This window comes from Emys orbicularis, chromosome 5 (assembly GCF_028017835.1).
Source record: "Emys orbicularis isolate rEmyOrb1 chromosome 5, rEmyOrb1.hap1, whole genome shotgun sequence".
Lineage (NCBI taxonomy): Eukaryota > Metazoa > Chordata > Testudines > Emydidae > Emys > Emys orbicularis.
This window is the reverse complement of record NC_088687.1, coordinates 71,924,103-71,949,160: the sequence shown is the minus strand read 5'-3', so window position 1 is coordinate 71,949,160 and position 25,058 is coordinate 71,924,103. Positions and strand designations below refer to the sequence as shown.

At 38.0% G+C, this 25,058-nt stretch overlaps 1 protein-coding gene across 1 annotated transcript in view; it reads left to right on the top strand.

Annotated features, from left to right (window-relative positions):
* LOC135879141 (probable ATP-dependent RNA helicase DDX60) overlaps positions 1–22,712 on the top strand; it is a 67,174-nt gene extending 44,462 nt beyond the window's left edge. Inside the window, exons 26-37 of the mRNA XM_065405002.1 lie at positions 556–700; positions 4,820–4,972; positions 5,977–6,081; positions 7,573–7,773; positions 10,424–10,528; positions 11,080–11,221; positions 13,057–13,178; positions 13,877–14,024; positions 18,921–19,063; positions 20,120–20,271; positions 22,456–22,518; positions 22,622–22,712. Of these exons, the coding sequence (XP_065261074.1) occupies positions 556–700; positions 4,820–4,972; positions 5,977–6,081; positions 7,573–7,773; positions 10,424–10,528; positions 11,080–11,221; positions 13,057–13,178; positions 13,877–14,024; positions 18,921–19,063; positions 20,120–20,271; positions 22,456–22,518; positions 22,622–22,712 (1,570 nt within the window). The remainder of the gene's footprint in view (positions 1–555; positions 701–4,819; positions 4,973–5,976; positions 6,082–7,572; positions 7,774–10,423; positions 10,529–11,079; positions 11,222–13,056; positions 13,179–13,876; positions 14,025–18,920; positions 19,064–20,119; positions 20,272–22,455; positions 22,519–22,621) is intronic.
* The last annotated feature ends 2,346 nt before the right edge of the window (positions 22,713–25,058 follow it).

Genomic DNA, 25,058 nt, shown 5'->3' with positions numbered 1-25,058 from the left:
TGAAAATCCTAGTAGATTCCTATCTTTAGGCACCTGAATACCTTTACATATCTGGCCCAATGTCACTCTTCCTTTTTCAGATTCATGACTTTAAATCTTCCAGTTCATGTTAGCATATAACTGATACAAAACCCCAGTCGTCTTTCTCTTCCCACACTACTGTAGCATTCTTTCATTCTTCTCTTACTGTACAATAGAGTACCTTATCCTTAGTTTGCAAGAATATTGTACTTTCTTGGGAATATTTTCCACTTTTACATTTCTGCTTTCTTTTCAGTTTCCTCCATTTTGTATATCATTATCCTTTTTGCCCGTGTAAGTCACTTTATATTCTGCCTTATACTTTAAAATGTTCTTGTTGCTTTGTATGAAGGCGATGATATAAAATTCAATTGATATATATGTAAATTTGTGAATTTACATTAGTTTTGAGATCTTAATTTATGAGTCACTTGAAAAGGAAATGCATATTTAAAAGTTGAAAAGTCAAGAGTACTTTGTAATCAATTTTAATTTAAAAAAAAATACCCTTTTAAAATTGTATGTTTTATACAGTAACCTAAAAAAGGAGTCTTCCACTAAACTTGAGAGAATGATCCTTAATTTGAACAAAAAACAACATTTAAAGAAAAGACTTGAAAAGCTTACTAAGGTCCCTCCAGACAGTACGTATGCTAATTCTAAAGCTGTGGATAAAGAAGTGAGTAATTCATTATTGATAAACATAACTTTTGCTTTTGTTTTTAAAAATTTAAATATAGGATTAGTATGTGTGATATCACTGTACTTTATAATTCTGTGCTTAATCTGTCATGAAACTTGTCTAAATTGAAAGCCCGGTCCTGCAAGATACAGAGCATCTCTAGAGAGATGCTGAGTGCCTTCACCTCCATTTGATTTTTATTTTTAAGATGGATCCAGACTCATTCATCCTCCCACTGAGATCCAGGCAGGAGAGTTACTCCAGCATTAGAGCTTCTTGTAATTCCTACAGACACTATGGCCTGAGGGGAGAGGATGATTTGCCCATCCATTGGGAATTATGGAGTGTAGAAGGCAAGGAATTCATTCCTGTGAACTCTCCTCAATGCACAGCTCTATCAGTTGCTGATCTCGGACTCGTATTTTTTTGATTAATCGATTACTTCACTTTGGAGCTAGCATGACTTTCCCAGTCTTGTACAGATCACAAAATAGCCATATGGTGTCATTTCAGGAAAGTGTATCTATGTAGGAAAGCGTTTAGCACATACTCAACTTTATGTAACATTGACTGCCATGTTAAATGTAATATTGATGAAGTTCCATTGATACATGACAAGACACATGCTTAAGTGCTTTCTTGAATAGGAATGAATTTAAGCATGGGTTCAAGTGCCTTATACCAATAATTCTGGATTTGGCTTTTTGATAAGATAGATTCTGTCTTCAAACTATCAGACTAGAGAATAAGACATTCTGATGAATAAATATTTGTTTTACACAATGGAGTTCATCAGGATAAAACCACAAATATTGTATATGTTAAATTTCAGTAAATTAGCCAATCATTCAGGTAAACAGATGATGGAGGCTCCCAGTTAGATTGTCTGATCATAGGACCCAATTCAGGAAACCATTTAAGCACATGCTTAAACACATATTTAAATGCTTTCCGGAATCAGAGTCTTAATGCATATTTCCTGTGTGTGTGTGTGTGTGTGTGTGTGTGTGTTTAAATTTCTTCAAATCATGTACATCAGGCTCTAGGTATGTATACATTATTTTTGGAAGAAATATGTCCATTACAATTACATTGGATGAAAGTACAAAAAAGTCCCAGTTTACAACAAAGAAATAAATGTTTTCCTCTCAATACACTTGTACCCTTGTAAACCGGCTCCCTGAGAAAATACAGAGGCCTTGCAGCATGCCATGAAAGTCAACAAAGTTGGACTCTGTCAAAACCACACAATAGGGAGAGTGGTTAGGAAAGGCATATTCCAGAGTTGTAGATTGTAAGGATGTTTTCTCTATGACTATATTAGGTTAATTCAAGAGAAGGCTGTCTGGGGAAAAACAGGCAAGAAGGAAGAGAATGGCTCAAGATAGCCACCTCTCAGAAAACAGTTAAGAGTTGTTAAGGGACAATTCCAGAACTACTAGTTATTATTTTACCTCCTCTCCAGCCAAACTATAAAACTGGTTTGGAATAGGACAGGAAAAGGAATAGACAGGACCAGGACAGAAGGACAAAGGAACTCTGGCAAGGGCATAGGCTTGGAAGTGACATCCTGGGTCACTGCAAGCAACCCTGTCATATAATCCCATTCATACATTTATCAAGCTCCATTTTAAAACTGTTTAGGTTGTTGCCCCCACAACTCCAGTTGGGAGGCTCTTCCAGAACCTCACTCCTCTGAAGTTAGAAAGTTTCTTCTAATTTCCAGCCTATATTTATTCATGGCCAATTTATACTCATTTGTTTTTGTGCCAATATTATCCTTAGCTTAAATAGCTCTTCTTCCTCCCTGGTGTTTGCCCCCCCCCCCATTCTGAATGTATTGATAGACAGCAATTATATCCTTGCTCTCAAGAGACGAAGATCCTTTTTTAATTGTGCCAGAGGTGCAGCTAGCCCTGTAACCATGACACTTTCTTAAAGCCTTCAGTACCACTTCAGTCTTATACAGGTTCAGACTTAGCCAGCTAGCTCTTATCCAAACCCCAGCCTTTGATAGATACTGGTAAGCTAATCAATATTGCACTTGAAACAGTGAAAGCTGTTTTTGAAAATATAAGCCTTTAGCTTTACCTTCAAGATAATATTTCCTTAACTGGTGTGCATGTTTCTTTCTTTCATCATTCATCACTAATGGGTAATGCCTCCCACTTGTGGGATTCAGAATTGGTCTGGTGTTGATGCTGGAAGCTCCAGGACTAAGCCCCACCCTTCAATTTAGGCCGCCAGATTTTCTGCCTCTGGTGGCAGAAAAAGTTGGTGGTTTAGTTTCTTCTGAGCATTTTGTTCTATAATTTTGATTTTGTTTTTGTGCAGTGGCAGCCTCATTTCAATTTCTTTATTAATTTATTAATGGAGATATCCCATCTCCTAGAACTGGAAGGGACCTTGAAAGGTCATCGAGTCCAGCCCCCTGCCTTCACTAGCAGGACCAAGTACTGATTTTGCCCCAGATCCCCAAGTGGCCCCCTCAAGGATTGAAGTCACAACCCTGGGTTTAGCAGGCCAATGCTCAAACCACTGAGCTATCCCTCCCCCTGTCTCCTCTTTTGTGGTGAGGCATTACCACAGTATTGAAGCTCTAACCCTCTGGCTTCTCCAGTACAGCAACTCTTGAATGGGCTCCCTCTGCCTCAGCAGAAAAGCCCTGCAAGGGTCTAGCCAAGTTCAAGAGATGCTGTAGGTAGCTTTTCAGGAGTCTCAGCGGGCAAACTATGTTCTGCTGCACAAGCATTGACTTTTGCTCTGCAAGGGCATGGGGCTTGAGAGGGTAAGCTATACCCTTCAGCTACAAGCTGCTGACCCTTGCACTGCCAGGGCACAGGCTTTGAGTCAAACTGGTATGTAAAGATTGACTCCTGCCTAAATCCGTGACTCCACCATGGGAGGGTTGATCAGTAGCATGGGGATTGCCATAAAGAGGAGATCCCTTCACAGTCTGCTTCAGGGTAAGTCTTGCAAACTACAGAGGCTTCAGATTACAAAACTGTAAAAGTCATTATACCCTTCATAACAATTTGTATTTTTAACGAGCTAGTGAGGTAAAAATTGGGGTTTAAACCCTTTGGATTTTGCCTTCCCACCTTGAGGGAAGTGTTCGCTAGCACCTTTCTCCTCACAGGGGCTCTTTCACATGCTGTATAAGGCATATTGTCCTTCTATCACCCTGCAGTCTGGCTAGCATGCAGAAAAGCCTATTACTCCTGTGAAGCTCTGTCTCAGGCTGCAGTGTAATGGAGATTGTGCCTGCCTGGTTTTCAGCCCATAGCCTGTTGGTCTGCCAGGAAAAGGGGGCTAAGAGTATGACAGGTGGGAAAGGGTCTTTCTTTCCACAGGCTGGCTCCACACTAAAGCGTAACAAACATTTCAGGCAGACTGTGACTAGAACAGAGGCACAGGAGGACTCCATTCCTCACACAGCTGCACCATCATGGATTACAAGGAGGCACTTTAGACTTATTAGGCAGTCAGAGAACCTACGTTGCACCTGTAGAAAGGGACCCCTTCATCCAGATCAAGTTAGCCTGGACACCAGAAGAGAAGTGTAGTTCAGCAGGATTTCTCCATTAGCCTCATCATACTTTTTGATATCCAGACAGAATTCAGCTGGTCAATTTATATTTCTAATTAATGAGAAGAGAAGCTGTGTTGCATAATGAGAAATGTCTTACATGATCTTTTTTTTTTTTCTGTTAGCAGCTTCTCTCCTCATTCATCACACGCTGGTAGTCTGGTAAATGACTGGAATACAATTTGTAACAAATTGAAATTGTTCTCTAAGGGGAGATTGAGATATTTACTTACCTGAAGGTTATTAATATATTATGTTAGGTTTTCTTAATGCTAATAATTGGTTGGTGGAGTATTGCTACAGTTTTGGAATAACACTTCTGGTAGCACGAGCTGATGGGTGGGCTTGAGGACTCCAGCAACAACATTGGACCACCTCTGAATTCCACAGGTGGCCTGTATTACCTATTAGTGAGGAATGGGGAGAGAAGCTGCTCACAGAAAAAAATAATCAGGTAAGAATTTTCTTACTTTGTTTTACAACACTTAAATGACTGTGATTAATACTTAACATTTCTTTACAAGTAGACCTTGATGGAGATCTTTCATCGAATTAGGTTTCAAAGGAAGAGTTTCCTGCTGAGAATGTTGGCACAGAAGGGTATTGGATATCATCATGCTTCAATGTCATACAAAGAAAAACAAGTCGTGGAGATGCTTTTCAGGATGGGATATATCCGGGTTGGTAAATTATAATCATTTTTATGGACAATTCCTTTTTAAGGAATAATTTTATAATTTCTCATTATATTTAATTAAATCACAGCTTGACTCTCACCCATATAATTCACATATAAACTTATTTTCGTTGACTGTGGTAAAATATATTGCACTTGGTTTCCCAGCATTAATTTTTAATATATTGACAGGAGAGTTTCTAAATTAGAAACAAAATATCTAAAAATTCTAAAAGTAATCAGTTGACTGGTCCAGGACTAAATGTTACCATCTTCAAGATTAGGGCATGGAATCAGAAAATTTTAGTAGATCTCTGCACACAAAAAGAATAAGTAAACTGATACTAGATCTGCCTTTTGATTTTTATGAGACTGTATGGTTATGGGTGTACTGATTCCAAAGCCCATTTCCGCAACGTTGTATCAATACAGTACCTCCATATCACAGTGTCTGTATTTACTAATTACCAGTGAAAGTTTCTCTAAAATTAAATGTGATTATATTTAGGGAAATGAACTATATAATGGCATGTTTGGAAGCACTAATGAGATAATGTTAAAACTTAATGTATGTACTTTGCATCAAATTTAGATCATGGTTTCTCACGCTGTTGAATTATTTCCAACTGTGCTGCTACTTTGCTTTAGCATTATTGAATTAGAAGCAGATTTCCCAGGGTGCAGTTATTGTATGCTTAAAATTATCACTTTTTAAAATAATTTTATATTAAAAGTTACATAAATATTTTATTTGCACAGTTTTAAAAAAGATAAATGAAGAAAAGTTAAAGTTATATTCTAATTCTGTTAAATCTATTTGGGTGAAATCCTGGTTCCACTGAAGTTAATGGTAAAATTCCCAATGACTTCAGTGGGCCAGGATTGCAAACATTATTTTAAATATATAGTAATGAACCAATTTTTCAAAATAAAAAAATTAAATAAGCAAACGAAATTAAAAATTGCTTCTTGCTGCTAATAAATGCACTTATGTTTGACTTTTCCTAGGTGGTTACAGCTACTGGATCACTTGCTTTGGGAATCAATATGCCATGTAAATCTGTTGTCTTTAGTGAAGATTCTGTCTATTTAGATGCTCTGAATTATAGACAGGTATTGAAATACAGCAGGTCTCATTTATATTGAATATATATACAGACATACTTTTCCTCACAACTGTCCAGAAAATACCTTCTTTTTCAAATTGCTTCTGCCTATTCTGAATCATATCTGCTGCCTTTAATGCCAAAAATGAATTTTTACTGCTTGGTACTTTTGTTAGCACTACAGAGTTGACACTGCTCAGAGATTGAGCTGGATTGTATTCTTTCTTGTGCATTATCAACAGAGCTATTTACTAAATTAGTCAGTTACACCTGTGCAATCCCATTGCAGGAAATGCAGTTGCACAAGTGAAACTGAAGACATAATTTGAAGACAAAGGGGTGTAGAGGTGTAAATTAAGGTAGAGTTCGGCCTGTAGAACCTTTTATTAAGGTAGTGATGTGAGAGAAGGAAAGAATCCAGCCTGATGTTCAGAGCCTAGGGTGAGTTTGAAAGACTGAAATTAAAAAAAAAAACAGCCCACCTCTTTACTTGTAAACTAACTATATTTGATGTAGAATGTATTTAGAGATGCTAAATGAGGAACACCGTGGCACCATTTTTACAGATGCACCACACCATAAGTTTGTGAGGTACACTGGGATCCTTTGACAAGAAAGATACAAATTGTATCATTTTAGCTGTTTAGTGAATATAAGGAAAAAATACGTACACTACTGTGTATAATTATGGCTGGGGTGATAAGGAAACCAGTATTACCTAAGGGCATAGTAACTGGTTATATTGCTTCCTAAGATCTGCTTTAAAAAATTGTGTTGCATACGTTATTGTTGGAGAAAAACTGAGTTTTTACTTTTTTGTTTGGGTACAGCAAGTTAGAAGCTTTATTAACTTTTACAATTGTGCAGAGGGAGAGAGCTAAGCAGGTCTTTTTTTTTTTTTGGTAACTAATTACAGCAAGCATTTATACCTTTTCTTACAGAAATAATGAGGGACAGCTGCATCTTGTTATACATAGGCCATTTTGATATTTTAATTTTTTACTTGTTTTGACTTTTGCCAACATACAATATTTTCTATATCTTATTTACACAAGGTCTTCTACGCTTTATTTATACAAGGTTACAATAACTTTTCACACAGTTCTTTTTTACCTGCCTCACACAATCCTTGCTTCTACAAATTTCACGTTATTAGGGCTACAGTTAGCCTGACTTTTGCTAACAAACTGTTATGCATTGCAGTTTTTTTTTTGACAGTTCCTTTTCTGCTTCCACAACCGCCCCTTTTGTACTTCTAGTACAACAAACATTCTTAAATCTTTATTTGCATTAAGTTCTGGACTTTAGATTCTACATTAGATGTTTTAATTTTAGCGGTTTCTGCTTCCACATTATTTTTCAAACTAGTATCATTAGTGTAAATGCTTTTGTACCCTAGTATACTATAGAGAGGAGCACCATATACAACTTAAATAAAGAGAATAGAACAGAATTTTTGTGAAATAATAATCTTTAGAATTTATAAATAACCCTTTAGATGTCTGGACGTGCTGGAAGACGTGGACAAGATATGATAGGAAGTGTGTTCTTCTATGATATCCCACTGCCTAAGGTCGAAAAACTTATAAAATCCAATGTACCCCAACTGAAAGGCCAGTTCCCTCTGAGTATTTCCCTGGTACTGAGACTCATGCTATTGGCTGCAAAAGCAGATGACAAAGCAGATGCCAGAGCAAAGGTATATTAATTTTATTTTAAAAACATCTTTTAATTTTATTATATTTATATATTCTAACTCAAGTACAAAGTATGCATTTCAAATGTAAACAGTCTGACACCAAATAAAGTGTATATTTTCCTACTAGAGCCTCTTAGGGTACATCTCTGCTGTAGGAAAAAAACCTGCGGAAGCAAGTCTCAGAGCCTGGGTCAACTGACTTGGGCTTGTGCTACTGAGTTTAAAAATAGCAGTGTAGACATTCCTGCTCAGGCTGGAGCTCGAGGTCTGAGACTCAGCTAGTGGGCTGGGTAACAGAATTCAAGCTCCAGCTTGAGGGGGAACATCAGCACTGCTATTTTTAGCTCCACAATGCAAGCCCTGGGAGCCAGAGTCTGTTGACCTGGGCTCTGAGACTCACTGCTGTGAGGGTTTTTTTTTTTTTTTTTTTTTTTTTCCATTTTGCATTGTAGCCATACCCTAAGAGTCTCTTGTGCTATAAGGACACCAAATCTCACTGATAGGAGAAAAGATGCTGCCAACAAGATGGCTACAAAATTTGGTCTTACAAGAAGCACAAGCTAGCTACTTGTAGAAAGGTGTTTTAGTGTTAAAATATTAGTTTCACTTATAGAAGTCACTGTTTTGATTTTGTCTTTCACTTCCTCTGTTTGTGTCTCCTCCTTATCTCTTTTTACTGGTTCTATTTTCTCCTCTTTTCTCTCCCTTCACCTTTTGATAACAGTAGCATCAGAGGTCCCAGTCAGGATTATGGCTATAATGTGCTAGGTGCTATAAAAATAAGTAAGAGACTGCCACAGCATGTTTTTAGTTTAAATAGAGAAGCCAGACAAAAGGGGTGAGAAAGTAAACATAAAGAGAGAAAAACATACAGACTTAATCAGTGTTGGTTGGAAAACATCATATTCAACATTTTTATTTTGTTATATTTTTCATGTCTTATGGAGCAGATGTAGGACAAGGGAGGAAGGCAGATAGAAAAGAGGCAACAAGAAAGACAAAGGAGGGCACAGAGGTCAGTGAGGGGAAGAGTAATAAAGAGGATGGGGAAGACCAAGGATGGTTGACAGAGCAAAACTGGCAGGGATTGTGAGGGGAAAGAGTGAAGATGTCAGAGCAAAAAGCCAACAAGCAAAGAAGAAAAATGCCCAGAATCTAACCTACAGAAGGAATGGTCTGAGGACATTGCCAGGCTCCAGGGGTTGTGAAGCTCTGCTGCTGCTCCTGGCCTCCTGCTGGGGTACGTCTTAAGGCTTGTCTACAATACCGCGCGGGGTTGATCTAAGATATGCAACTTCAGCTACGTGAAGAGCATAGCTGAAGTCAACGTCCTTAGATCTACTTACCGCGGTGTCTTCACTGCAGTAAGTTGACAGCTGACGCTCTCCCGCCGACTCTGCTTGCACTTCTCGTTCTGGTGGAGTTGACGGGAGAGCGCTCAGCGGTCGATTTATCGCATCTATACTAGACGCGATAAATCGACCCCCGCTGGATCGATTGTTGCCTGCCGATCTGGTGGGTAGTGTAGACAAGCCCTTCGAGCATGACTCTCAGTCTTTCCAGATTACTGTACCCCTGTCAGGAGTCTGATTTGTCTTGCATACCCACAAGTTCCACCTCACTTAAAAACTACTTGCTTACAAAATCAGACATAAAAATACAAAAGTATCACAGCACATTATTACTGAAAATTGCTTACTCTCTCATTTTTACCAAATAATTATAAAGTAAATCAATTTATATATAAATATTGTACTTACATTTCAGTGAATAGTATATAGAGCAGTATAAACAAGTCATTGTCTGTATGAAATTCTAGTTTGTACTGACTTCCCTAGCACTTTTTATGTAGCCTGTTGTAAAAGTAGGCAAATATCTAGATGAGGTTGATGTACCCCCTGGAAGACTTTTGCATACCCCCAGGGGTATGCAAACCCCTGGTTGAGGACCACTGCCTTAGAGCTTCTGGGAATGGCTTTTCCTCTGGGAGTCTGCTCTGCCTCACCTGAACTCCTGGCTGGTGAATGCTGCATGGAGCTTGGTGTGTGTCCGTTCGGTCTACTTTTCCATATTGTTCATGTTAATTATACATAGAGAATCAGAAGATCCTGTGGGATCCAGGATTTCAACTAAAAGTGAGGGAAATGAGTGAAAGGGGATGAGGGTGGGAAATAACTGTGAACATAAATCTGGTCTCGGAGGAAAAATAAAAGGCCTAGAATAGAAGGAAAATAAAGCACTAATTTAAATTCATTTACAGGAAAATCTGGATTAACTATTTAAGAATATTTACTTTATTATTTTATTAAAATACTGAACATAGCCCTTAGCAGTGTGTGTAATATGTTCAATATTAAAACAATGCACAATTTAATTTAAATATTCAAATACATATTAATGCCCTGATCCTGCAAAGATTTAGGCTTGTGCTTAACTTTATGCATTTACCTATTGCATAAAGTTAAGCACAAGCCTAAATCTTTGCAGGATCAGGTCATAGGGATGGTATTTTCAAAAGCACCTGAAAGAGTTAGGTACCCAACTCCCAATTAAAGTTAAAAACAATCTATAGGAGTTGGGTCTTAGTTTCTTTGTTTGTTTGGGACATTAAAACATTGCAATTCCTAAATTTGTCTCTCTTTTTACTCAGGTGCTGTCAGTGTTGAAGCACTCACTGCTGTCCTTCAAACAAAAACAGAATACTGAAATGTTAAAAGTATACTTTATCTTTTCCTTGCAGTTTCTTGTCAAAGAGGTAAATTTTAATTCTGTTAGGTTAAGAGCGTATATCCAGCATTGCACTCTGTTATATATATTTTTTCAAACATTACTGGAAACAAAGCCAGAAATCTTACAAACTGTATTGTTTCTTTCATATAATTATTGTACCACTCATCTTATGTTATATAGCACCATTCAGGCATTAGTTAAGAAAAACTAGGTGAAGAAAACCAGATAAAGAAAGAGACATTTTAGCCCAATTTTTAAAATACAATCAGTGTTCAATCCTACATTTAATTGAAGACTGTTCATTTTTTGTGATGCAAAGACAATAGGGAGAGTGCTAATCCTGCTGCATGTATAAGTTTGATCAAGGATGGCACACAGGGCAAAATATGAACTGAGGTATCCATCCATATGATATTTTAATATGCATATACATAAAATGCATTGGAGGACAGAATTTTCCCAAAGACAGCATGTTAATAATTGTGCTTCTATCAAGCCCCAGTTCACGAGACTTCACGTCCAGCACTTTGTATCTTGCACACTTGAACTAACTTAACAACATATTTTATTAACTAGGGCTACTTGGATCAAGAAGGTAACCCTATGGGATTTACTGGACTTGTGACCCATTTACATTATCATGAACCTTCAAATTTTGTCCTAGTTAGCTTTCTTGTGAAAGGTTTATTTCACAAACTGTGCCAGCCAGTTGAGAATGGTAAGTTAATATTTCATACTTTTTAATTAATGTAACAGTCATTCACAAAAATGCAATCTAAATCATGCTCGTATTTTATTATGTGCTCTAAAGTTAATGATCTGTAATTATCTTAGACAATTACAAAACAAATGTGACATGTACTTCCTTCCATATAATGTTAATAGAACCTTTCTATTGTTATATGTTCACTAAGTTTCAAGTCTAAAGCATTTGCAGTTCCCACTCTAGACAGGTAAATGAAAGTTGTTTTCAGATTTAGTAATTGGTGTTGTGTTTAAAAAAAAATAAATAAAAAAAAATCTAAGAAGATATCATGTAAAACTTCATTGTAACTATGGAGTTACAGCAGCCACTCCATAGTTAAGGCTGCAACTGGGTTGCATTATAAGGTCCATTTTGAATCCCCATTCAATAGACCTCTATTCCTGAAGTCCCTTCCATCACACCAGTCAAAAATGAAAATGTATTCAGATTTTTTTTAAACTCAGTTTGTCTTTGATTCACCCTGTTGTTCTGTACTGAAGCTATCATGTGTATCATCTGTGCTGAAACATACAGACAAAAATAGAGGTGAGTGAAGAAAAAGTAAAGGCCTTCATTCTGCAAACATGGATGGGGGCCTAAGAATTTTTACACAAACTTCTAGTTTCCATTGATTTTCAGTCCATATTACAATATGGTTCTGGTATGTAATTTAATATGGGAAGTAGGTAGATGTTTAACATTTTCAAACTGTAGATTTGTTTAGTTTAAATGATGCCTTCATCTTAAAAATCACCCATGTGTCTGAATGTTTGTCTACTGTTACAAGTAATGACAAAGATGATCAAAGTTGAAAGAGTTTAGAGGAAAAAAACTTTTTGCTTTCAGTGTGTTATTGCATTTGACAGCACTTTTTGTATACTCAGTTTCACTAATTCTCTTGTATTACAGGTGAGGTTGGTAGCACCACCTATTATTAAGTTTGCCAGACACATCACACTCATACTTTTGCCAAATGATAACCATTTGGGCTGACATTTTTCATTGAGGCCTGCCTCTGTCTGAACAGGTTTGGAAAATTTCAGCCAAAGTGGTCAGCTGTTTCCAAGAATGGGGCTAGGAAAATATTCATGGTTTTGCTCATGTTAAAACATTCTGGCAACCTTTTTCTTTGAAATGTTCTAGCACTCCCATGCTTTGGAGCAGGGACTTGAAATCTGGCGGAGGGTGGTCTTTGTGTCATGGATGTGCCTTTTGGTGGCCTCATGAAAATCAGTCCAAATTTGGCTATGGTATAAGCCTTTGAAAAATTGTGGTTTGCATATGCTCGGTAGAAACGTGCTAGACCTTAACAGCTAAAATCTCAGAACAATCTGTTTGCACTGAGCATGCTCCAGTCCAGAGTTGCAGGGGGCTAAGCAGGACTTTTCCTGCAATTGAAACTCTGGGCTCCTGCAGTCTGTGCAAGATCTGGGCACCTGAACTGAGAGGTGAATGGGAGTGGGAAAGAGAAAGGACTGGGACAGATTGGAGGGGACAGAGTAGAAGGGAGTCAAAGTGTAGAAAAGCCTGTGTCCACTAGAGCACATTCCCTTCTAAAGCCTGCAATGGACCCCCAGATTCCTGAGTCTCACCATTCCTCTGCTATCAGCAAATTCTGTGAAACCCACAGACAAAGTGTGTGCATCAAATTACCACAATTGGTAGAGAAACTCATGGACAGGTATAGAACAGGAAAATACATTGAATTAATTTTTAAAATGACCAGACTTCAAGTTGGAAGTGTGTGTTTAAAGGTTAAAGAGAATTTTCTTATTTTGCATATTTATTGTACTTTCTGTCTGAAATAGGCTCGACTGTTTTTTCTGAAGATGTGATGGAACAATTAGTGCTAGTGCTAGCAAACTTATTTGGAAGGAGATATCTACCAGCCTGTGCTACGAAATTTAGAAGAACACCTTGCCAGTCAAAGGTAAAGAAAAAAAAATATTATTTAATTTAATTAACTAATAATTTATTATTTGCATTTGATAATGCTTAGAAGCTCCAATTAGGGATCATGGTCCATTATTCTAAAGACTGTACATACATATAGTGAAAAGACAATTCCTTTTTGAAAGATCTAATGACTAAGGACTATAAAGCAGTAGTAATTAACCAAAAAAGGGCCAGTGGGTCCTGGCTTATGTGAATAATATCAAACTATCCAAGCATTCTTTCAGAGATGACACAGCTGCTTACACAGTTCTTGTCATGCTGGTATTTTATCTTAAGTGTGTTGATTAAATCGTTCTTTACTAAAAATTCCAAACACTGTTCATGTATATCTTTCCCCACATAGCACTTTAGACTGGAGGTCAAAATTAGAATCATCTGTGAAATTTACAAATTGACTAGCAGAGCATTGGCTACAGAGGTTTTAACCTTTTCTTTGGTACACCTAGTTCAGGAAATTCCATACATTGTTGCGTGAAAGCCATATTCAGCTTTAAGTTTTGTTCATTGTAGACCAACTCTAGCCATCTAAAGTTGGGCATTTTGAAGATTTGGGCCAAGGTATTTGGCACTATAATCTTTCCAGTGTGTGCATGCATCAAGGTAGGACTAATGCTCCTCAGATACACAGAAATAGTTTACCTAAATAAGGTAATAAGCTATATGTTATTTCAGGTGTTTCTAGAAGATCTCCCAGAAGAGTTTGCTGCTGCTGTTCATGAATACAACTGCAAAATAAAGAAGAATTTTGGTTGTTTTCTTCTAACAGTTGCCAAGCTGGCTGACATGGAACAAGAACACCAACTTCCTTTATCAAGGATAGGTAGGCACTGGGAACACATATGCATATTAATGTGGATACAAGCTATATTGTGAATGACTGATAGTTTTGATAATGGGGACTTAGGTGAGTGAAATGTTATGCAACTAAAGGCTGGTGAATTCAGCCAAGCTAATATAGAGATATAAATTGCATTGCTTCTTTCATTCTACAGTAGGTACTGTAGTTGTAGATTAAATTGAGATATTGGAGGTGTTATGGGGTGCAGGGACGTGGCACGTGGGTTAGCTGCTATCCTTTCAGGATTCAGGGAGTAAGAATTAAATCAAAGGTACTCCTTTATGAAAGGAAAAAAAGTGCTAGAACCCCAATTTGCCTTTTCTTGTGCTGAAAAGAGCTAAACAGGCAATTATCTGTCAGCTCAAAAATCCAGTCAGAACTTCTGAGGTATGTTATGATACAATAATCGTTTTCAGGGTGTACTACAAAGATTAATCCTCACATCGTCCTAATGAAATAGATAGGTAACCCATTATAGATGAGCATTCTATCAGGAGTAAAACAATTGAATTCCTCATAAGCCAATAAGCAATCTTTGGCAATCAGAAAGCAATATGAAAAGACATCATCATAAGATTACAAAGCACTAGATTTTCACCTAGTCAAATTGCTTGACTGGCATATTATATTATCATATGGCTTCCTGGAAAGAAAGATGCGAGGTGGACTAATTAAATGTTGCCTTGTTTGACAAGGATGGATATTTTACCTTATAACCCTCCCAAAAAATTTAGTATTTTAGGGTGTTGCCTAACCCTTTTTAAAGATTATTATTTGTATTAATTGTCAATTGATCAGAAGGTTCTGGTCCAAGAATCAGGCTACACAGAACTAAAACCAGTGAGTTCAATATCTTGCAGGAACCCTCAGGGTGTATGGCAAGGACCCTCCACGCCAAATAGAAAGATAGGAGTAATACAGTATTGGGGATATCTGTGGTATCATTCTTTGCATAATGTCTTAGTTTTGCATACTTACACTGTTCCTTGAGGAGCTGGTGGTAAGAGCCAAAGTACCAGCCCTGTCTCTGGCATGCCAAATGAGTCAGATGGTCCAGGTTCCTCAATGCCCCAGACTGATGGTAGAGCTGAAGAGTCAAATGATCAAAAAAGCTAACAATGATGGAGAAGCCAAGCTAACTGTACTTGGTGGTTTGCCCTCTTATAGGGCCTGAGCACCATCATGAATATTCATGATAGTGCTCAACCTTCCATGCCCAAATCTAACTTCCTCACCCACATAATACTGAGGTGTACTTATTCTATAAGTTAACATATTAATACATATGAATGTCATTTTAACTCATTATCAAATCCGTTGCTTCTTGCTTAAACTGGTTTACAGTTATTACTTCCAATTCTTATGGTGTTCCTACGGTTGCCATTTACCATTAAGTTCCAACTCCAACCATTACGTAAGCTATCTTTAGTTCTCCAAAGAGTAACTGTTAAACCATTTATCTCTGCCAAATGTCACAGGCCTACTATACTTATGCTAACTTGCTTAAGCTAACGTCTTACAGGATATAGGCCTGTAGGTTCCTTGCATTAAAGCTGAATATAATAAAGGCTAAGATAGCCCTATTGGGTACAAGTGGAGATATTTTTTTAGGTGAGGCAGCACATGAATTGTAGATTAAACTGTATTCATTCCATATGTCTAATCCCTTTTCACATTAGTGTAATGGTTCTCAGCTTCTTTTGATCTATAACAAACAAAATGGTCAACAAAATCATCCTACAGCCCATCATATCCCATGATATGGGTACAAAGGTGTGACCGGGTGCCTACATGGGCCACATTGAGGATGCTATACTCAGGGAAGACTGCAAAGAATAGGGCAGACAATCCCCAAAACTGGTGGTTTATTCTATAGTTAGATTCACCAAGCCAATAAGAAAACAGCTTCTGTAATACCACACTGGTTACCAAGAAGCCAAATACAGTCCCCTTTAAGCATTCCAGCCCTCGATGCCCCCTCCCCATCCCGTCTAGACAGCGAAGTCTAATTTAGTGAGAGATTATAGAAAATCTGATTCACCATATGTGAGGTTCATCAATCCCAAAGGACTGGACACTGATCCCCAGGTTAATATGAGTCTCAGATCTTACCCAATAATCACTCAGATGCCAGTAATTAAAACTAAAGGTTTTAATAATAAAAGGAAAAAGAAGGAAAAGTGTTGCAGGGGTTAAGAGATCAGTATATGTACAGAGATGTGAAAAGTCCTCATGTTAGTTTCATGATGCTGAGGCTGGTGACTTGTAAAAGTCTGTCTGGAATCAATTAAAAAAGTTATAGTGCAATAGGTAGTCCAGGTGTAGAGTTTGTTCAAATTCTTCCATTAGCATTCCAGGGTAAATCCAGAATAAACCTGAAAACCTTAGTGTTGTGGCTTAGACCGTCCCTGTTAAAGTTTAAGCAGACCTGAGATAAAAAGGATCAGTCCCGAAGCTTTCTTTATAGTTCTCTACAAGCTGACAAGCCTCTTGACAGCAGTTGTCACAGCAGGACCTTCCCCGAATGAAGAATAGCAGTGCATATTGTTGCTTTGAAGCTAAACTTCTATTTCCTGTGCTTACACAGGTAGACTAGTTGCATTCATTAACATAGGGCAATTAGCCATTCAAACTATCAAGACAGTTCATTATAGCATAGATAATTAAGCTGAAAATAATGTAAATAATAATTTTAGTTCCTGCAGTATCTTATATCTTTAATTTTAAGGTTAACTGAATCATCCGCATATATAATATAGGGCCATTAAGACATGAAAAGGAATTAGCATCTACAAGCTGATCTTATTACATTTGTTAAACTTCTAACAAGCTATAGGTAAACACAGACAAATACACTTAGCATCTACCCTTGATTTCTATTACTACAAATAAATGGGTTTATGATTGCTGGTCTGGGACATATCTTTGAAATCCATATACAAGTAGATTGTCTTGGTTACATTTCAGTGACTCTTGTTTAATTGTTATGGGTCATATCCAAGCTGACCAGTCTGTTAGTGTCACAAAAGGATTGAATAATTTTGGTCATGGGGTAGGTTTTTTTCAGCCATTTTGTGGATTGCAGACCAAAAAAGATGTGGGTGGGGCACTTGTGGTTTGGGGGTGGGGCTTCTGGGAGAGTGTGCTGATGCTTTTGAGGATGGGGAGAGGAGAAGAGAAGAGAATGGTGTTTCTGAGTTGGGAGAGTCATCTAGGTGAGGGGGACTGGTAGTCTTGATGTGAGAGCCTGTAAGGGGAGGGAGCTGGTACTGCTGGGCAGGGCTCAAATTGGGAAGAAAAAAATAGTAGGTACTCTTCCAGGTTCCACCTACAAACCACTCTTCCTATCTGAGATGCTCAAATGAGATGTCACTCACAATACACTGGGCTAATGTTCAAAATGTGATCACAAGCTCTGATAGGCTCCTACTGTTGCCTCAGCTTTGCCTCCTTCTCAGTAGGATTCTTATACAGCTCTGGGCAGGGCAAGTTTAAGGCAAATACATAATGCCCACATCCCTTGGGCCTAGCTGTCAGTCATATGTTGACATCAGAATCTCAGCTTTCATTTAAAGAAAGGGTCTAGCCCTAATGATGGGAAAGATAAGGCTGAAAATGTGACCCAAATGTCATTGATCCAGTGATGACTGCCTGGTTCTGCAGACAGTTTCCCACAGCGGGATGACAAGCAGCCATTGGAGCTGGGAGAAAGCTGCCTGGCCTCACCACCATCATCAGGTCTATGCTCCTCTGGATGGATAGCAGGATCACAACAGACTTCCAGTGTGATCGGGTCACAGACTTAAGTAAGAGGCAGAGCAGGGAGAAGATGGCGGCAGCAGCAGGAACCACCATACAACTCTAGATGGGCTGCTCCTTCCTTTCCATCTAGGCTCCTGCTGATTCCTAACAACCATGGAACGTTGCAGCTCTCAGGCAGTTGGGTGTGACCCACTGAGCCTTCCAAAGTCCAGTTATGAAGTGCGGCATTAGTGTTATATCTGCAACAAGGATGTGACATACCAGTTTTTTGTCATGTTCATATTATAATTATTTATTTTAATAATTAAGGAACTGCTTTGCACTGTTGGAGAAATCCAAATACTGATTTATTAATCGGCAAATATTTATTTATGGCACAAATAATTGTAAATTAGAGGGGGTCGTGTCACAAACATGAAAATGAAGCTTGGACTGGTTTGTGTGTGCAACAAAACACACAGAAAATTGTGGCTTTATAAGACAGCCTCTTTCATAATACACTGGGCATTTACATTAAGGATTATTTTTGATGTGCAAGAAATGCAGGATCACACCCATGGATTAGTGCCTAAGTGCCACCCTCTGTAGGTTCCATTCCTCCAGTCCCCCCCCCCCCTTTGTTGTTGCTGTCCTCTCCTTGACACTTGTAGTTGATACCTTCACCAGGCTTCTCTTTAATCATCTCAGGAACAGCTGTTCCTTGGCACCTCCTTTTTGTTATAGGAACTGCAATCATATCTCTTTAAAGATATTTCAGTGAGCCCGTAGTACAACCATTTTCTCAATATTTCAGTGTGTTTAATGCCCACTATTATTTTGACCCTAGTTTAAAGGGTTTTTTTAAGGTAGCAGGAAAAAAGATTTAAGTGGAGGTGGTTAATTTTAGTTTAAAAAAAATCAACCATATGGTAAGTCTTAATCAGTTTTAGCAAGACACAGGATACCTTAGGTTTAATTTTTGAAACATTAGGGAGATTTATACTTTGCACACAACTCCACCCTAATTGAGATTTTAATGAAAAAAATTAACTGCTTTTAAAATGCACTGATTATTAAAGGGCACTTGAGCATGTGAAAATTTTATTACATTCACATTTTAAAATTTGTTCTTATTAGATTTTACACATAAAGAATGTGATAACTCTGAACTGACATCTCATTTGATGAATAGCACCAAAAGCATAGCTTCTGTGTCACCTTTCACATGCCTGTCTGGAACCATTGACCAGGATTTATTTGATGCTGAGAATGTTAATGAAGTAAGTTATTATTTTTTTTTTTTTTTGTAGAGAGGGCCTCAAAATCAGAAGGGGATGGATCACTTGATGATTACCTGTTCTGTTCATTCCCTCAAGCACCTGACATTGGCCACTGTTGGAAGACAGGATACTTGGCTAGATGGACCTTTAGTCTGATGCAGTATGGCTGTTCTTATGTTCTGCATCTGAATTTCATTCTAGGGGAGGGGGAATTCTTAACTCTTCTATGGCCCCTTTGCACCAATTATGAAGCAGGCATAAAGACTCTTAGTGAAGACCTCCAGTAAAGAGGGCGTTACAGAGTAAGTTGGGGGTGGAAAAAGGCATTAGCTGGGGGTGTTCTTGCATAAGCTATGAAGCTTATAGGCTATGGTAGTCATGGTATAAGTTAGGTCTACTGTCACAGCAACATATAGGAAGTGCAAGCTGTCTCCCTTTAGCATGCAGCCCACTGCAAAGACCATCCCCAGGCTACATCAGGACCCCTATTTCTATAATAGACTAAAGTAAATCCCCACCTCCTAACGCTCCTGAAATTGGTAGCATGAAATACAAGTCCAACACCAAACTGTTCCATGTTTCAAGGTGTTTGAGTTTGGAATTCATATTCAGCCCATTTCAGACAGATCTGAACACATTCTCTGTATGTGGGTCAAAAGCCACCCCAAATTCAGAAACATATCATGGATAAGGTAGTGCTGAATGTTGAGAGAGCAGTCTGGGGCAGACCAGACTCACGCTGCCATGTAAGCTACTGCAACAACACAGGGCCTTTGTGGCCATCTATAGAGCTCAGAAGATCTATCAATTACAGGCCAAACCCCCAGCTACTTCAACATAGAAAATGAAAATTGAAACTCTGCAAGCGCAAAGGGTCTGCTACATCAACCCACAGACAACATGATCCTAAATTTTCAGAGTGGCATGGATTATAGCCATGCAAATCCTTTTAGCAATAGGTCTAAAATCCTAGATTGCATACAGTAATTAGTGACACACCAAAAGTATAAAAATACAAACATTTGAAAAACAATTGATGTGTTTGTATTTTCTCAGGCTGTCTTGCGTACAATTGGTGTTAATGTCAGAAATGCTCCTCTGTGTTGGTTGGAGAAATACGATAATCAAGGAAGAAGAATGCCACTGAATGCTTATGCCCTTGACTTTTTTAAACATGGCTCCTTGATTGCACTGACAACAGATAATTGGTACGTACTTCTTGTTTAATTTGAATATTTTGCTGCACAGTCGTAATGGCTGAATATCTTTTGAACATGGGATATAAGTTAACTGCCTGCAATTGCACACCCACAAAATATAGGACAGGATCCCTTGTCATGATTATCCAGTAGCATAGAATTTTTCCTTATTAAAATATTACGTTTCTGGTATTTATAGTTACAAACTTCCAAATGTGAACAGTGTGACTTGCTGAGGCTGCAGACAATGTCAGAAGTGTGAACAGCCCTCTTCATTTAAGTAGCATTTTAGCTGTAAAACCTAAAAATGGCAATTTAAATGTCAATTCCCCATGACAACTTCAATTCCAATCATTGTAGCTAATGTACTTAGCCTACAAATGCACACCACCTCCCAGTGTGACCAAGCACCAAATGCTCCTACTATCTCCATCTCCTCTCAGACTGCTAAGATTTCCAGCTTCCCCTGACAATTGAGACCTGGTACACACTACAGAGTTATGTTGATGTAAGGCAGCTTATGTCAACTTAACAATGTCAGTTTCTATACTAGAGTGTTCCTTCCACTGACGTAAGTTGTCTGCTAAGTCAACGTGTAGACGCTGTATTGCTTACACCAACTTAACTGGTCTCCAGGAGCTGTCACACAATGCACATTGTGATCTCTCTGGTCACCATTTTCAACTCCGCTGCCCAGAGCCAAATTTCTTTCAGGCCCTCACTGTTTTCTTCCTCAGCTGCTGCTACACTCTTTCTGGCCTACCAAACACACACACAGCCCACATCAGTGCATTCAACACACATTTGCTAAACTCATCTTCCTTACCTGTGAGTTTGATCAGATTACTTGCCTCTGAATATTTTTGAATCCTTCCATTGGCTCTGTCTGCTCTTTTATCACATTTAAGTTTCTTGTCATTGCCTTCAAAGTTTGGTTTACCTCTCTCAACTTATCCTCATTGGTCAAGCTTTGCAGTCTCCTGCCCGATCCATTCTCTGCCTTGTTCCCAGCTTCTCATTCAGTCACTTTCATACTTTGTCATGCAGCCCCACAGATATAGTACAACTATTCTAAGCTCATCTCTCTTCTCCATCTTTAAGGTCTACACAGAGTTAATGCGTTGTTAAGCCAAGGTGTGACGCGACAGCACACTAGTAGTAGTAACCTGTGTGGGCTCTGCTACAGCACACTATGGAACTTTTAGAGCACTGTACCAGAGCTAACATGGGACTTGACTGCACAGCAAGCTCGCATGCTGTAGATTCACACCCTGACTTGCCACACACACTAACTTACCATGTCGACTAGTCCTAAATTGCTCTGATAGGCTTATTTCTCCCCTGCTGCCTTTAGTGAATCTAGTTAACTTGTACAAAAATTACCTGTTTTCCCCCTAAACTGTGTATACTTGTCTGTCTTTTGATTGCTAGCTCCTTAGAGATCATCCATCTTCAAATGTTTGACAAATAATTAGTACATTGTTTATGGTAGTATTCATAATGTTTTCTATACAAAATTCTAAAACACAATAAAACGGAAATATGGGGCAATACAACTAGTTGAGTTTAGATCAACAGAAATGAAGAAAGATGTACTGAAACATCATAAATGTTAATTTACCTGAAGCTGCTGCAAAATTTCCAGCCCACTGCATGGAGTATTGCACTAATAACCTGAGGGCCTTTCTGCAGAATTCAGTTTATTTGCCTATAGACAAAACAGCTAGTCTTTGATCTCTTCCTGTTCCTAATGTAGACAACATATTGGTCTGAATTCCACTTTCCATTACAGTTAGATTGCTTTGCTTTTGCATGCTGTTCCAATAGCTGTTTTCTATCTAATAAAGTTAACACATGCATTAAATAACTACTTTCCCCAGATATATTTTTACTCTTTTCTAATGTGACTGTTTTGAATATTTTAATAGGCTAAGCATGATTATGTAAATATGTATAATCTTACTCTCAGTACAGCAACTTTGTTTTGCCTGAATTATGAGCTCTCAATTTTGAAATTAATTTTCTATTAATCAAAGTTAGACTTTGTTGATCTATGTGGCCTGGTGTAAGGGGTGTCTGTTTACTCTGGACTTTGCCTACCAGCTGGGAGCAACGAGAGAAGATTTAGAGTAGTGTAACAAGTTTCTTTTAAATAACGCTTTAAAATAATTTGAGATTTTTTCCCTTTACTAGGCTAAATGAAGGAGATGCTTACAATCTACTCAAAGATTTTTCACTTCTTATTAAAGCAATTGGGTAGGATATACATATGTACTGACAAAACAATTTTAATGTATATCTTTTTATATCTCCCAAGCAATTTTAACAAGTTTTTTTTTTTTTTTTTTTTTTTAAACAGAACATCCTTAGGTGAACTTTGTGACGATCCAAATGACAATGTTGTACTTGCATTTCAACAACTGAGTGAAAGCTACAGTGCAAAACTGTAGTCTGAGCATCACATACTCTGTAAAGTTTGAAGAAATGACAGTAACACAGGGGTTGGCAACCTATGGCACGTGTGCCAAAGGCTGCACGCGAGCTGATATTCAATGGCACTCACACTGCCCGGCTCCTGACCACCGGTCTGGGGGGCTCTGCATTTTAATTTAATTTTAAATGAAGCTTCTTAAACATTTTAAAAACCTTATTTACTTTACATACAACAATAGTTTAGTTATATATTATAGACTTATAGAAAGAGACCTAAAAACGTTAACATGTATTACGGGCATGCGAAACCTTAAATTAGAGTGAATAAATGAAGATTTGGCACACCACTTCTGAAAGGTTGCCGACCCCTGCAGTAACATATAGTCTTCTGGACAGAAGACCTGGACAAAAAATAGTTTTAGCAGCTAATTTAAGTTGAGTGATTAGCCTCTACTCACTTTTCATTCTCAAACACACTTGGAATAAAAATTACAATAAATCTATTGGGTTTTAGTCATTAAGGAATCGGCCCATTTTCTTTTAATTATAAATATAAATTATTCATTTTAAAGTTAGACTTTGTTGATCTATGTGGCCTGGTGTAAGGGGTGTCTGTTTACTCTGGACTTTGCCTACCAGCTGGGAGCAACGAGAGAAGATTTATAGAGTAAAATTATTCATTTTAAAGCTTGTACTATACTTGGGATGTTTAATTTAAAACAAATGTGTTAAGCTTAAGATTGAACTGTTAGTGTTTTTGTAACAAAGGATGTAACTAGACAACTATCATTTTTCAAATTAAAATTTATGTTTTAACCAGAGTTTTTTGAAGCGTCTATTTAAAAAAAAAAGTCAATGCCCTTTACACTTGGAAGTTTCTAGGGACAGCTACTTGTAGCTCACTATCTGTCATTAACAGATGGCTACAGGGGCCACAAGTCATTGTACATTAAATGAAAGCATGTTAAACTGCTGTGAGGATGCTCTCACACAGGAGTCAAGTGGCATGGCCTTTAATTTATGCACACTGACTTCACACTTATCTGATTTGCCTTCCTTATCTGACCTATGACCTTGTAGACACAACCCTAGGACAATGCTGGAGCATCCCTATTCTCCAAAAAGATCATGCATGACAGCTGCAAGTTATCTTAAAAGTAGGCAGCACTTAAGCTAGTAGCAAATTATTCACACAGGCTTGTGCTGTGTGTCAGCAAGTAGACTTTGGCCATATCTATACGCACATATGCAAATAGTTGCAGCCACTTAAGTGGTACATAGCCCTTTATGGAAATACTTAATTTCAGAATATCCAAGTAGAGATTTACACCAGTTAACTAAACTGTAACCTGTCCTTTAAATCAGCTTCTGTACCCAATGACAGGAAGATAGCTAATGTAACACCAATATTTAAAAAGGGCTCTAGAGGTGATCCCGGCAATTACAGACTGGCAAATTACTTGAAACAATCGTAAAGAATAAAATTATCAGACACACAGAACATAAATTGTTGGGCAAAAGTCAGCATGGTTTCTGTAAGGGGAAATCATGTCTTACTAATCTATTAGAGTTCTTTGAAGGGGTCAACAAACGTGGACAAGGGGGAATCCAGTGGACATAGCGTACTTAGATTTCCAGAAAGCCTTTGACAAGGTCCCTCATCAAAAGCTCTTACATAAATTAAGTTGTCATGGGATAAGAGGGAAGATCCTTTCATGGATTGAGGACTGGTTAAAAGATAGGAACAAAGGGTAGGAATATGGTAAATTTTCAGAATGGAGAGGGGTAACTAGTGGTGTTCCCCAAGGGTCAATCCTACGACCAATCCTATTCAATTTATTCATAAATGATTTGGAGAAAGGGGTAAAAAGTGAGGTGGCAAGGTTTGTAGATACTAAACTGCTCGAGATAGTTAAGACCAAAGCGGAATGTGAAGAACTTAAAAAAGATCTCACAAAACTAAGTGATTGGGCAACAAAATAGCAAATGAAATTTAATGTGGATAAATGTAAAGTAACGCACATTGGGAAAAATACCCCCAACTATACATACAATGTGATGGGGGCTAATTTAGCTACAACTAATCAGGAAAAAGATCTTGGAGTCATCATGGATAGTTCTCTGAAGACATCCACACAGCGTGCAGCGGCAGTCAAAAAAAGCAAACAGGATGTTAGGAATCATTAAAAAGGGGACAGAGAATAAGACTGAGTATCTTATTGCCCTTATATAAATCCATGGTATGCCCACATCTTGAATACTGAGTACAGATGTGGTCTCCTCATCTCAAAAAAGATATACTGGCATTAGAAAAGGTTCAGAGAAGGGCAACTAAAAGGATTAGGGATTTGGAATGGATACCA